Source organism: Ptychodera flava, chromosome 4 (genome assembly GCF_041260155.1).
Source record: "Ptychodera flava strain L36383 chromosome 4, AS_Pfla_20210202, whole genome shotgun sequence".
NCBI lineage: Eukaryota > Metazoa > Hemichordata > Enteropneusta > Ptychoderidae > Ptychodera > Ptychodera flava.
Window position 1 is genome coordinate 29,509,317 of NC_091931.1, and position 15,764 is coordinate 29,525,080.

The following is a 15,764-nucleotide window of genomic DNA, read 5'->3' on the forward strand; positions in this document are numbered from 1 at the left end:
TTTTTTGCGGATAGGGGGAGGGGGTGGTTGAAGCTGTAAATTGCAATAACAAATCTCAAACACTGCATCGATTTTTGAATATATAATTTGTCACATGGCTCGCAATGCCGTGTTGGAGGTCCGACATTGCAAATCTGGGTCTGACGCTGGAGGCGCTGCCGGCCGAAAGAGAGAATACATGATGCACGGAATTACTCTCGTCATAAAAACTGACGCACTAGAAACGTAATCCTTTAGTTCTAGGGAGAGGGGTAAGAGTCCAATTTGTTTTGCATCCGTCATAGTCGCAATAAGGATTCTGCTGTAGCAAAAATTGAAATAAAAAACAATATAATCAGACCATGAAACCATAACAGAAGAGAAAGGACGACGATAAATATTGACCTACGGGGCACCTTATTCGTGTGCGATTTTAATCTTGTGCACTCAACTTAATGTGATTATACTCCGCCAAATGTGATTATACTATCTCTGCGTTCATCGATAAAATTTGGACACAAATTATGACAACCTAAAAAAAGATAATGTAAAATTCTGATAGAAGTATATAGACTACTTTGAACGTTGAAAAAGTGTAAACGTAAAGTTTATCTATTTTCATATCTAAATTTTGTCCGTGAAAGACAAGTAGGTAATTTCCATACATAATAAACAACTGTTTTCCCGAAACACATTTCACATATTAAGGAGTTTCATCTTGAAAGGGATTGATACCAAAAATAAGGAATTACGTTTCTAGTGCGTCCGCTATCGTGATCAGCGCGACCCTGACCGCAATGACACTGCATAGAAATCCCTTCTCTTGTGTCTCAAAAACAATTCTATTCTGACATACTAGGTTAAACATCTCAGGATATTTGTTGTAATTCCAAAGTATGCAATTTACCCATGCGTATCGATAATCTAATCTAATTAGAGGCAGAAGGCACAAGAACTCTATATCTTGTCTGAAATTGCCGGCTCATAAAACGATAGAGCGTTTGTTGAGAGCCCGACACCTTAAATATGTTTCAGTTGTTTTGTTTTGTTTTGCATTTGTGTGTAGCCAATTTCTTTGTGTAATTGTGAACACGTTTTATTGCTCAGGTTAAGCCGCATTATTTGTTCCTTTCGCATCCGATTCGTTGTTTACTATTCCAACGGCAATGGATAAAAATAAAAGTCCAAGTGCTCTCGTTTTCACCTGCTTGATGAAGTCATTAACATCAGATCTTTAGAACTCGGTGAAGCTCCATTATTATGGTTTTGTCACCAGAAAGGGCTATGGTTTTGAGTGCAAAGGATGTGTTATTTTAGAAATTATTTAAAGTTTGGCTTTGCTCTGGAACAACATAGCAATGCATTAGCCTTGAAGTACTTTATGGCAGTTCAATTCATCACGGAAACGTTTCAGACTGGCTCTAACTGCCTAAATATTGAATATTAAATATTACAAAATATTGTTGCACTTTTCCGTAACTATGCACGCATCGGTGGTTCAGTGGTAGAATTCTCGCCTGCCACGCGGGAGGCCCGGGTTCGATTCCCGGCCGATGCATCTCTTACTTTTACAAAATTTGCGTGACATTACCATCGACAAAGTATATCACGTGTTCATGGCATTAATATTTTGTACAATGTATAGTTTTTCATGCACAGATATTCATGAATAGTCTCTGGCAATAAAATCCAAACAATCTTTGGAACCATAGTTCGCAGAGAAAGAAAAAACTAGTCAGAATACGTATTGATCTACTCCAGGATTTTTCTCTGTTTTGTACATAAAACGCAGCAGATTATAGACACTGGGATGACTTAAGTTTTCCAAACGAACGGTTTTCAATCAATTGGGGATTCTTTGGAAACTCTGCACGCATATCAAGGAGATAGAAAAGGACCGACTCTTGTTCTTATCAACGAAATCATCGAATGTGAACAACGTATTTGAAAATCGTATGGCCTGGTGTCAATGGTCTTGAGGATTGTCTTCACTAATTTACTGTTTGACAGTTGTTTGTGTTCCTAAAATTAAATGTTCCAAAGGTCATTACTATCATAGACCCTAAGAAATGTCTACCAATTTGAATGATGGAACATTCTTACATATCATAACATAATTGATAAGAGAATTAAAGAGTCTTTGTCTTTTATTAAAACCAAAGCGCTGGTATATATCAGACTGGAACACATGCATTTGACGGAAGATAGTGTATGGCATGGGATGAGATTAAAAGTTACAACGATTTTTTGCTAGGTTATACACTGTGACAACGAAATCTTGTGACTACTTTATTTGTTGTAAGTGACTTGTGTTAGATGGATCACCGTTTACAAAGAACAAAGATGCACATGCGCAGACATCACCACTCCTACTTCGACATCATACCGTTATGTCGCAAGTGTGTTATGCTTTATACTTTCTGAAGGGATTAGCGGTACCGAAAACTGACTTTGGCGATTTCTACCAAACATCAAGCGATAGTTTTCTTTTTGATATCGGATATATATATATTTTCAATAACCGTGGGTGTTACATAAGTAGAATTCTTGACTGCCAAACCGGAAGCTCGAGTTCGCTTCCGTGCGATTGTTTTGTGATCATTTTGGTAGAAAATACTTAGGAAGATTTTACAAATTGAAGGCAACTGCTCATCGCAGAACTTCTTAAAGGAAAATTATCATGCGCTCAGAACTTAACAGAACGTAGAAACTTTACGCCATGCCGTCTGTTAGAGCGATACACATCTACATATGAATCCCTGAAATATGGTATTTCTACTGTTTAAAAGTGTAGGGCCACTTTGTTCTTGGAGTTGCTTAAAATATTAAAAAAGGTTAATACTATTAGCCCCAGGGCGTGTTACTATTGTCCTTTTGTTCGAACGTTCCTGAATCACTAACGAAGATCTTGATAAACATGAAAAGAATAGGTAATTTTCATATTTCAACTATTTTGCTTCTTTGAGCGATCATTGGGTGTAACTTGCTGATTGTCAAAGTAAGAGTTCGATCGTTGAAGTCGAGACATTGACTTATTTACGGCATTATATTGGTATCAGAAACACCGTGGGCCCTACTTAATCAAAACTGATAGTCTGACAGTCGACAGACGGTCGACAGAAAACTTGTTTTTCAAAGATTTTGCTCACTTCTAAGAAACACTTAAACTTTTTTGCGGAGAGGGGAGGGGGATGGTTGAAGCTGTCAATTGCAATAACAAATCTCACTGGCTGCATCGATTTTTGAATATATAATTTGTCACATGGCTCACAATGCTGTGTTGGAGGTCGGACAACGCAAATCTGGGTCTGACGCTGGGGGCGCGCTGCCGGCCGAAAGAGGGAATACATGATGCGGAAATTACTCTCGGCATACTGGATCATAAAAACTGACGCACTAGAAACATAATCCTTTAGTTCTGGGGAGAGGGGTAAGAGTCCAATTTGTTTTGCATGCGTCAGAATCGCAATAAGGATTCTGCTGTAGCAAAAATTGAAATAAAAAAACAATATAATCAGATCATGAAACCATAACAGAGGAGAAAGGACGACGATAAATATTGACCTACGGGGCACATTATTCGTGTGCGATTTTAATCTTGTGCACTCAACTAAATGTGATTATACTCTGCCAAATGTCATTATACTATCTCTGCGTTCATCGAGAAAATTTGGACACAAATTACAAAAACCTAAAAAAAGATAATGTAAAATCCTGATAGAAGAATATAGCCTACTTTGAACGTTGAAAAAGTGTAAACGTAAAGTTTATCTATTTTCATGTGTAAATTTTGTGCGTCAAAGACAAGTATGTATTTTCCATACATAATAAACAACAATGATTTCCCCGAAATACCAATTTCGCATTAAGGAGTTTCATCTTGAAGGGGATTGATACCAAAAATAAGGAATTACGTTTCTAGTGCGTCCGCTTTCGTGATCAGCGACCCTTTAGAACTCTTTAGAACTCGGAGAAGCTCCACTATTATGGGTTTGTCATTAGAAAGGGCTATAGTATAATGGTTTGAGTGCAAAGGATGTGTTATTTCCGAAATTTCATACAGAGTTTAGCTTTGCTGTGAAAGAACATATAGGAATGCATTAGCCTTCAAGTACTTTACGGCAGTTCATATCATCACCAAAAACTATCAAGGCTGGCTCAAACTGCTTAAATATTGAATATTAAATATTTCAAAATATTGCTGCCCTCCGTAGTATGCAGGCATCGGTGGTTCAGTGGTAGAATTCTCGCCTGCCACGCGGGAGGCCCGGGTTCGATTCCCGGCCGATGCATCTCTTACTTTTACAAAATTGTGCTGGCATTACCATCGACAAAGTTTGTCACTTGTTCATGACATTAATATTTTGTACCGTGTATCGTTATTCATGAACAGTTATTCACTTAGTTAGTCTCAGGCCGTAAATTCCCAACAGTTCTTGGAACCAGAGTTCGCGGAGAAAGACAAACCAACGTTAGAATAAGTATTGATCTAATTAAGTTATTTCTCAATTTTTTACATAAAACGCACCATGATTAAAGACACTGGGATGACTTAAGTTTTCTAAATAACAATGAACGGTTTTCAATCAATCGGGGATTCTTTGGAAACTCTGCAATCATATCAAGGAGATAGAAAGGGACCGACTCTTGTCCTTATCAAAGAAATAATTGAATACGAACAACTGGTGACAATGGTCCCGAGGATTGTCTTCACTTATTTGACAGTTGTTTGTTTTGAGAAAAATTAAAATGTCCCACAGGTCATTACTATCATAGACCCTAAGACACGTCTGCCGATTTGAACGATGGAATACTCTTACAACATATACGTGGAAATAATATGACCTGTCGATATTAGCTTGGATAACGGCTAAGTTGTACCGTAAGAAAATCAGCGAATATACAACACTGAGGTTCGGACGAACAATGGGGTCGACTCATCTCATGTACCTTTCCTATGCCTGGCAGACGGAAGTTTCAGACGTTATATAGCCTGCATTTTTCATTTGTACCTCGACCGTGGTTGTACATTTATCACCAACTTCCTTGTAATCTTCTCGCGCAGCCTCAAATGAATCGTCTTTCGCAATGACACTATTCAGTTGCGCATCCTCACGTGATTAACGATGGTTTCAATCATTGACTCATTGACTTTGTGGGCTTGGAGACTTTGTCGCGCTGGCTGCATTTGGCATCGCTTGACGGAAATTCATTTCGTCCATGGTGTAGAAGAGATCTGGTGCATGTAAAATTTCAAAGAGCTGGAGACACCCTGACAGCGACTGGTTCTACCGACACCTCTACGTTGATAAATTTTGTTCATTGAGAAGGCCACTACATTGTTGACGCTGTATATCTCAACAGTACAATACAGGTGAGCAAACATAACGGGTAGGTCAACACAATTTGACAAAACGAAAGCCAGATACGGTACAACCGACATGTATGAAATACGAAGGAATTAAGTTTGTAACATATCGAAGGGAACAGTACAACCGTTGACCAAGTTATTCGCAAGGCAAGGATAACGCTCCAGGTTATCAGGCACGTTTGTTACTCTTTGTGTGTCGCCATAAAGAGGCAACCGTTTTGAACATGGCGGCATATTAAATAGTTCGCTAACACTGAACACCAAATGCTATATTCTATTCTGAAAGTAAACCGATTCATGGACTGAACAGTTGAATTCAAGTAAGACACAATTCGCTGTGATGTATCCGTGCATCCGATCACCTGAAAAAGTTGCATGGAACGTCCATTGGACGCTCTAAAATCTGTTAGGAACCACGAAATGTACTGAAGTCATTGTTTAAACAAGCGCGTTCATTGCGAGTACCATCTAACCCAAACTGACACTGACTACAGTGACCCAAGCTAAAATGCGTGTCGTACTGGTATCTTCACTTCTGAATAATGCTCCTTCGAGTTTACGTTTGACTTTGAACGTGTGATCGTCATTGGAAAAAAGAGTGCGGTCTTAATACCACTATTGCAGTGACTTTACGCTTAGACCCTCCGGTTTTAGGGTCTATGCTTTACGTCACTGTAAACGCTGGTGACAAACAAACTGATATTTACAAAAGAATAAGTAATCTTTTATGCTATCAACAGGTTGAAAATTAATGGTACAAACATGGAAGTGTAGAACTAGAGTTAATAGTTTAATGTTCAATCGCTACAGTATTAACAGATGATGTTCCTAAATATATTTCGGCTTGCAAAGACTTTATTTGGATAACCTCACAAAAAACAAGAAATTGCAAAATAACTGGACACCGTGTGGGCAGAAAATAGGTCAGTATTCAGGAAACGTAGGGAGAGGGCCAGGAGACCCCGTGCAGGGGTCATTTATTTACACAATGATAAGTCGATGTCACATCATTTCCAATTTATGTAAAATACACACAGGAAAAAAGGAATTGATACACATCATTATGTGCAAGGCTGTACCAGACATGCGTTCATGACGTAAAATTAATTTGCCGGCGATATGAACGAGCAGGCATGAATCCGTCACAATTATGCTCGCATATACACAGATACCCATGCTCACATACACATTTTATATCATAATTACATGTACACGATCGGATACATGAAAACGTATACTTAAATATACATGCACATTTGCACATATACGTAGTATTACAGACAGACAGATAGACAGACCGACAGACAGACAGGCAGGCAGACACTGTAGTCAGACAGACTGACTTACACAGTACAGCCAAAACTGCCTCGCAAGATGCTTTTAAATAGTGCGCTGATTGAGCTTGCTTTGTTCTGATGTTCGTTATGCTTTCTGTAGATGTGTGCTTCGAAAACAAAGCGCAGATCTATATACAGTTAACTTACTGACAATCGTGACAATGGTACTGGAGATGATAATTTGACTTTACCGATAGTGTTGAATGCGCCCCAGGGACAGATATTCGGACTCAATTTTTTACAACACTTTTTCTGGTCTACCGCTTGCGGGGGATCATTTTGAAGCTCTTACAGTCAGATAAAGTTTTGATGGTCTTATTTTTTGTGAAACTTGAAAATTCAAATAGCTTCCCATATAGTCGACACGGGAAAGGCAGCCACTTTGAATTTTAGATATTGGTAATATTTTAATTGTTGGTGATTTGTTGTACTTGTACCAAATGTTGCACGTTGACTCGTGGTTCTTGGTTTTGAATTCGAAACGGACTAATTTGAAGTTTCCTTGACAAAAGTTTGAGCAAAAGTTTAAGTCTTTCCTTTCTTGCCGCATACCATCTCAAGGTAGAAGATCGGTAATCAGATGCTGTTTTAAAAGCCAGGACATTTCAGTCGATTTTGTCAAAAACCATCTTCTATAAGAAAATAATTGAAAATCGGGCTTTACTCGATGAAGGACGCTCACAACTTCTTTCATTTCCGTTTTCCCAAACAGAATCATGAAATCGTGGTGCGGTCTGATTCTAATTTTCGTGAACTTCGTGATGCTTTGCAAGGGAGATGACCCGGCTTGCCCTGCGGGTTGTAACTGCAGCGTTCCATTGGTAGTAAACTGTTCATCGTCCGGCCTGACCAGTGTCCCAGAAGGCATTCCACTTGACACCGAGACACTCTACCTGCAGGGCAACAAAATTACAAGATTGGAAGTGAACTCGTTTGCCAACATGACAAGCCTGATCACACTGCGTCTGGACTCAAATCTGATAAAAACCATCGACAACGGTGCTTTCAACGGAGCAGAATCAGTGGACACTCTGAACTTAGCCAATAACAACTTGACCTCTCTCAATAGAGACATGTTCGATGGCCTCCTCGGGATCACATCTCTCGATGTGGCACATAACCTGTTATCTTCCATCGAGGATTTTGCCTTTGTCGACATGATTTTTTTAACGGAGCTACACCTTAACAACAATTCAATCGAACATATGACAGCGAACATTTTCGAAGGAATAGACAACCTTGAGGAATTACATCTGCAATATAACAAAATAAACGAGTTAAGGGAAAATACATCAGCGATCTAAGAAATTTAACATCACTTCGGTTGGACGTCAACAACATCGCATCAATCGAGAAGAAAGCATTCAACGGACTGAACTCCCTAACTTTATTGAAATTATCAAGCAACGACCTGACTCAGTTGAATGGCGATATGTTAGACGGCCTTTCATTCCTGAAGAGACTCGACATTGACAGAAATGTGATCTCTACCATTGCGGACGATACTTTCACTGCAACACCCGAGCTTATCGACCTTGGTTTGAATATCAATAACATGAGTGAGATCAGCTCGACATTTTGGACCGGACTGGGCAAGCTACAAGATCTGAACCTCCGCTATAATCGTTTACAAGAACTGAAAGTGGATTCTTTCAGAGGACTGACAAACATGGAACACTTGGAGCTGGATTCCAACAGAATTCAAAGCATAGAGAAAGGTGCTTTCAATGGACTCGACCATCTTATCTACCTCGAAATGTCCTTCAACACACTTACCAAGATAACAGCGGACATGCTGACTGGTCTGAGAAAGATAGACTACATCAATCTATCCGCCAATAACTTGTCCTCACTCCAAGAAAACCTGTTCACAGAATGCTGCATAAATATGACAAATCTGCTGATGTACTACAACCAGTTTGAAGTGCTCGACCCCGATTGGTTCATCGGTCTAGATCGTCTCAATAAAATCGATCTGGACACCAACAAGCTCCGCTCCATTCCCGGTGAGATTTTTGAGGTTCTCCCCAGCCTCAGCTACCTCATCTTGACCGGTAACCCGCTCCACTGCGATTGCGATATGCTTGAATACAGGGCGTGGTCCGGGTGCAACAACGCTGGGATGAAGACCATGTGTTCCAGCCCGGACGAATATAAGGAGCGAGTCATTGAGGAGATACCGCTGCACGAGTTCAGCGACATTTGTATATCAAGCTGCGAGCCTGAGAAAGAGACCATCTCCACCCTGGCTTGGATCGGAATCGTTGTCGGTTGTTTCTTCGTTGGGGTCCTCGCGACGGTCGGTATTGGCCTATTTGCTCGCAGAAATCGGACCAAAGGCTATGCAGAACAGAGGAACGAAACTATCTAAACACCAGACGTAAATCTGTAAACAAGGGACAAATAAAACCCGAGTGGTTCTGTAAATTAGACAAACTGAGGTAATAAGTGGAGATACTATATTTGGTGATGTCCATTTTACCATTGATTGAAATAATTGACATGCGCAAACAAACATTACGTCAATGTAGAAGTGTTCATAAGATACATGTATTAAGCTTACTCGGAAAGCCAAGCTGTATAGTGATATGGAAAAAAAATCTTATTTAAGTTGAAACAAAGGTAAATTAAAAAACGCAATGTTTGGAAAAGTATCACCCATCACTTAACTTATCACTGCTAGAAGTATATAGAGTCGACTTTTGTTCAGTTATATAGTGCGAGTTACATGTAGTTATATTAAAAATTAATGTGTTTTTAATTTTTTTTCTTATCTCGTTTAAGGTTATTGCTGCTTTGCAAATTATGTTTTATTACTTTTTGGCAAAGTTTTAAAAAAAACAAACAAAAAATAACGTTCTTGGTCAAATCAGTGATATAATTTACCATTCAAATTAATCCAACAAAATTTTGTTTCTCATGCTTGCTCTGTAACAAAAAGTGTGGCGAAGCGGTCTTTTCTCTTTTTTTTTGCTGTTTGTTTTTTTTCTATTTTTATTTATTTGTCAATAGAAAAGAGACGTTTGATTTCAACCGTTTTTCTGATAGGCGGAAAGATGATAACCCCAACAATCAAATTCGTATAAAGTTACATATATCAAAGTATACAGATGTCCTCGTGGGAGATTACAGTGCTCGATGCTAAAAGCAGAGCGTTCTAAATAATAACAAATTATTTCCAGTACAAAGTAATAATATCTGTTACTTACAAGTTTCATGCATCCTGCAATCTTCAGACAGATGTACAAGGATTATTGGCTCTACACTCTCATTTATATGGCTGGGACGTACCATTATATTTCTAGGTGTGTTAAAATTTGATAAATAATATTTGTTTTGGTAGCACATTTTTATTCATATATATATACCTATCTGACGATCGCGTGTATGCGTGAAACTCGAGTAATAGGTACCAAACATACTTGATGTGTTCTCATATTTATTGTAATATTGCTCTGCATCCCTGCATCGAGCACTTTACCCCTCTGAGAAGATACAAACAAGTTTTGGTGTGTATATATATATATATATATATATATATATATATATATATATATATATATATATATATTAAACCGATTCGGTTCGTTTATTTGTTTATATGTATGAACGTTCGTTCCGAATAATCACCGAACTAGCACAAACTGGATTCACAGTCTAAATACGTTGTTGTTGTTTTTCCTTAATAGAAAATTAAAGACAGATTCAGACACTGTCAACCGTGGACATTTATTTGTGTGAGGCGTTTGGAGAGAGAGTGCAGGTAGGGGCGTATGTATGTATGTGAGTGCCCCTGGTTTGTTGAGAGAGAGAGAGAGAGAGAGAGAGAGAGAGAGAGAGAGAGAGAGAGAGAGAGAGAGAGAGAGAGAGAGAGGGGGGGGGAGAGAGAGAAGTCCAACATCGTTATGTTTATTTGAGGGTCTCTGGTATCCCTTGGTCTGCCTTCAAAAAGTTATGTTACCTTGTACCTTATCAAGACTACGATGCAAGGAACATGAGTAAGAGACTTGAGAATATCCGATCATTTACATCATGTAGGCAAACCATAGATGATCAACGACCGCATCACACTATAACGTAACTCGACATTACATTATGTTGTCCTCATTAGCAAACATATATAGTTGTGTGTTTGTTCAATGTTGCACATGCGATCATAAGATAACACATTTTTAATGTAATTGCAAGTACTCTCAAAAACATTCCCTGGGAAGAAATGGCAACCAATATTCAAATTCTTGAGGCATTTGGTTTACACTGTTTTGTGTTTTCCTGGACTGAAAATCGTGAACAATGTATTGGAGTTTTCGATATGTGCTCGATACATTGGCCATGGCAGTAATGCTGTCATTAGCTGTCGAGGCACATCAAAGGTCTTTTTAGTTTCCATTCTTCGTTGTAGAAATACCAGACTTAATCGAAAAATTTCTTGGCATTGTGTCTCTAAAATCTTCTCACTATAGACGAATCTTTAATTTCCACATAAAAAATATTTCAGTAGCCTATATTAGCCTATCGTCACAGGTGCCTGGGTTGCCGGCGTACATGCATAGAGAGAGATGGGATGTACACCGGCAACCCAGGCACCTGTGTGTTAGCCTATCGTCACATTAAAATTGGAAATCTGGAAGCAGAATACTTCGACGAAGTAGCCGTTCAAACAGCTCGATCATAGACGCGATGCAAACACTTGCACACATCTTGTAAAGTACCGATCGTAAAATCAAAATTCTGGCATTTCTTAGGAAAACTTTTAAAAAGCGGAATGTGTTTATATTTCCCAACACAAATTAATGTATACCTTACTTCGAAAATGCACAGAATGATATACAACACAGAGTTGGACATGCAAAATGAAAACTCTCACACACACACACACACACACACACACACACACACACACACACACACACAATCTCTCTCTCTCTCTCTCTCTCTCTCTCTCTCTCTCTCTCTCTCTCTCTCTCTCTCTCTCTCTCTCTCTCTCTCTCTCTCTCTCTCTCTCAATTTCCGTTGCCGGAGTTAACAATATTGGTTAATCTGAATAATATCTTCTTCAAAAGAAGGCGTAGCAGCTGAGTAAACTCTGATTACACCGTCTTTGTTATAAATTAATTGATGATGTTTGTCGCTAAATGGTATGAAACTTAGATAATAATGTTAACTACAGTGTTATGAGTAAGACCAGTGTGGTGTGCTGTTTACGATAAGGTTCCAATGATCGATAGAGAGCGCTCTAACCATTATATTTACGATAGCGTCAAGGATGCTGTTCCAGTGTAAACCGTTGACCTCAGACAAAAGTTCCGCACTTACGTGGTAGGCCATAGAATGAGTGGAATCACGGTGTTTGCGTGATCAGCGCGTTTCCATGAAAGTGTATTTATCATTTTGAGTTATATGCAGGAAGACTGATTTGCGGTGACGAGGCAAGCCAAGGAAATTTTGTTGGCTTCACGTGTTGTGACAGAAACTGAAAATGGTAAGTTATCTTTCTACCTGAGTTTGATTTGTAATGGTCTTTAAGGGAACGTTACTGACTGTTAGCGTACCGTAATCTGCGTTAATCTGCGTTAATACAGCAGCAATGTTCACTTCGAAGGTATGCGTAATTGGAAATAATGTTCGTTAATTTACCATCAGCCGCTCCGATTTTACACGCGCATTCTGCCACCCCCCTTACATTGCCAGATCTGAAAATGCAGTTTAGTCGGGGTGGCAATCAGTTCTTTGTTGAGAGGAATTCACTTTTACTACAGTTTGACATTCAAAATGTCAAACGTATTAAGTCGTTGCGGTCTTTGTGATTTGATGATATGATAAACGTAACGATACGGGGAGGTTTGACAACGTACAGGTAGTTGAAAATGGTGCTTGTATGTTGCGATCTATTTCGTCTTAGACATGGAAAAAATATTATATCATCGTTAACAATACTATCCCACCCACACTAAGCTTCGAAATTCTAGTAAAAAGAAACTTGAGTCGATCAGGAGTACGTGATAGGGATTTTTGGTGTCAGCAACGGCGCTCCCAATGCCTCTGTTTTATAATAGTGGGACACTTCGTTCAGTTTAAGCGATACAAGGCAATGCCAGGTACGGCAGTATGTTTGAACATCAATAAAAGTTGGCACTTGACGAGTTTTTTCGTCGGTAATACGAGGTTAAGGACAATAAAACATAAAAAATCAACATGACCTTACTTTGCTATTTATGGGTGTCAAGTATCTGGCTTCTGTTGGTATTTCGTTACAATTAAAAGGGTAATATTTTTTGAAACCGTACTTTAACAAGCGGGCCGATAGAGACCCACTGTGTCACATAGAGAATAGCTGTTTGTCACATATGTGTTGATGAAGAACGTGGAAATCTTTGATAGCCCATTTCAGGACTGTCTGGCCAAATATGGCAAAAACAGTCACAAAGATACACAATAGAAGATTTCATCATAGTTTGAACATATAATCACATTAAGACCATCCCTCGGTACACTTATACCAAATTTCAAAGCTATCAGACAAGCACTTTTTGAGGAACACACTTTTGACCAAAAATGTCACAAATTGCCTCAAAAATAAAAATTGCAGATGCCATCATAATTTCAATATATCACATATAGATCATCCCTGGCAAGCTGTATACCAAATATCAAAGCAATCAGGCAAGTGGTTTTGAGAAAAAATATTGACCAAAAATTGCAAAAATTGCCCAAAAAATACAAATATGCAAATTTAATTACAACATGAAAAAACCTCAGGCTGACTGAAGTAAGCTCGGGAACCTCAATATCAAGTTGAAAATTAATTGCACCAGCAATTTCAAAGAAGATTCTTTTGACCAAAAAGAGATAAAATTACAAAAAAAACCCACAAATATGAAAATTTCACTATCGTTTGAACAAAACTGAAGACACCCCTAGGAACCTACATACCAAATTTCAAAGTAATTTGACAAGTGGTGTCCGAGAACATGATTTTTCCGAAAATAAAGAAAATTGTCCTAAAAATACAAATATGAATGTTTCACCACAATTCCAACAAACCTGATTGAAGTCACCCATAGTCATCTCCCTCCCCGAGGCTAAGAAACTGACAAGTCCCTAATGTCGTTATCGTCATCGTCATTGTTGTCATCATCGTCATTATCATCATCATTGTCATCAGGTTTTGTCGTCTTCATCATCATAATCATCACCAGTACCATACCACCACCACCATTATCATCATGATCATCATTACAACCACCACTTCCACCACCACCACCACAATCATCATCATCATCATCATCATCATCATTATCATCATCATCATCATCATCATCATCATCATCATCATCATCATCATCATCGTTTGTTTGTCCAATTTGGTTTCACGGCTTCTTTCTGTATGCAGGAAACTGTAAGAATGGGAAACAGATCTACTTGGCACTGTATCCTGAGGATCAGTGTTCTGGTATTCCTTGCCACAGTCACCGCAGATGCCTGTCCCACTTTATGTGACTGCTACAGTTCCGTTGACGCCGGTAATGTTACAGATTGCTCCGCGAGAGATTTGACTGCTATCCCCGAGGACATTCCGGAAAGCACCTCATTCCTGGATCTAAGTGCTAACAGACTTGTCCTCAATGAAACCAGCATGTTCGGTGGCTTGTCGAACCTCCAGACTTTAAACTTGTCCTACAATAACATTGCTGAGATAGAGGGCGCTGCTCTTTACGGCCTGAAGAGGTTGGCCGTGCTGGATTTGAGCCACAATGGGATAATCCGTCTTGATTACGGCGACTTTGTTGGGTTAGAGGCCATTTCCGAAATAGACATTAACAACAATGATATAGTTAACATTGCAGCAAATACATTTACCGCGTTTGTAAGGCTTAGAAGAATTTCCCTCGGCGATAACGCCTTGGATTATCTGGACTCGGAAAGTTTCTCCGGTTTATTCACTCTACAATTCCTCGATCTCCATGGAAACCGGCTTCAGACTGTACCCGGAGTTTTGATGGACGAACTGCCATCCTTGGCGTACGTTGACGTCAGTAGTAACCCACTTCGTTGCGACTGCTCTCTACTCGAGTTCAGAGTATGGTTCAGCTACCACGGTCAGAGGTCGTCCGCTCCACAACCCAGGTGTCATTCACCGGCCGAATACGCGAACAGTGACATATTGGCCATCTCGACTGACGACTTGGCGAGAACATGTCATGATTCAACGGGGACCCGGATGTCAACAGGAGGATGGGTGGCTGTTGTCATGGTGGCGTTTCTCCTTGGAGTCCTTCTCACACTTCTCGCGATATTTTTGGTCAGGATGATACGAGAACGAGTCCTCCGCAATCAAGCCACGGACACGAAGGACCTGACCAAGGAGGAGCAGCCGACAGCAACATCTTGAAACAAGATGAAATAAAACTTGAATACTAAACCTATTCACTTTGAAATGATGTCTACTAAACTACAACTCAAGCTTCATCGGCTGTAACATTTTATCATGTATTCTGTCAAAAGCAGTTTCTTTCCCAACTGAAAAACATAACATGTCGAAATGTCCAATGTTTAACTTGTGGACACATCCTGTATGCGTGTCATGTCTAGTTTAATTTGACAACTGAATTTTAGTCTTGCTTAAATTTATTTGTCGATTATCACAGTTCCATTTGACACACAATATTTGGTCTAGGCGAAATAAATTCTTTGTTCTTCAGTATACTGTAGGGAAAAGAATAAAACATACTTTTCGAATGAAAGTAAATATTAGACCATTGTCCTTCCATAAAACTATATAGACATACATACATAAAAACATACATACATACATACATACATACATACATACATACATACATACATACATACGTACGTACGTACGTACGTACGTACGTACGTACGTACGTACGTACATACGTACATACATACATACATACATACGTACGTACGTACGTACGTACATACATACATACATACATACATACATACATACATACATACATACATACATACATACATACATACATACATACATACATACATACATACATACATACGGCTAAATCGTTTTAATACTCTTTCTTACCGTCACC

At 39.1% G+C, this 15,764-nt stretch overlaps 3 protein-coding genes and 2 non-coding genes across 5 annotated transcripts; all 5 read left to right on the forward strand.

Moving 5' to 3' along the window:
• The first annotated feature begins 1,466 nt into the window (after nt 1-1,466).
• Nucleotides 1,467-1,537, forward strand: Trnag-gcc (transfer RNA glycine (anticodon GCC)). The gene has a single exon. It is a non-coding gene; the product is annotated as a tRNA-Gly (tRNA).
• Nucleotides 1,538-4,200: 2,663 nt separating this feature from the next.
• Trnag-gcc (transfer RNA glycine (anticodon GCC)) lies at nt 4,201-4,271 on the forward strand. The gene has a single exon. It is a non-coding gene; the product is annotated as a tRNA-Gly (tRNA).
• An 807-nt stretch (nt 4,272-5,078) lies between these two features.
• LOC139131414 (reticulon-4 receptor-like 2) lies at nt 5,079-10,367 on the forward strand. The gene is made up of 2 exons (XM_070697442.1): nt 5,079-5,353; nt 7,400-10,367. Exon 2 carries the CDS (start codon nt 8,120-8,122, stop codon nt 9,056-9,058), a length of 939 nt encoding a protein of 312 aa, XP_070553543.1. The 5' UTR covers nt 5,079-5,353; nt 7,400-8,119; the 3' UTR covers nt 9,059-10,367.
• LOC139132218 (leucine-rich repeat-containing protein 38-like) lies at nt 7,449-7,991 on the forward strand. The gene has a single exon (XM_070698607.1). It carries the CDS (start codon nt 7,449-7,451, stop codon nt 7,989-7,991), a length of 543 nt encoding a protein of 180 aa, XP_070554708.1.
• A 3,725-nt stretch (nt 10,368-14,092) lies between the features above and the next one.
• On the forward strand, nt 14,093-15,079 carry LOC139132219 (leucine-rich repeat-containing protein 24-like). Its single transcript, XM_070698608.1, has one exon. It carries the CDS (start codon nt 14,093-14,095, stop codon nt 15,077-15,079), a length of 987 nt encoding a protein of 328 aa, XP_070554709.1.
• Nucleotides 15,080-15,764: the final 685 nt, after the last annotated feature.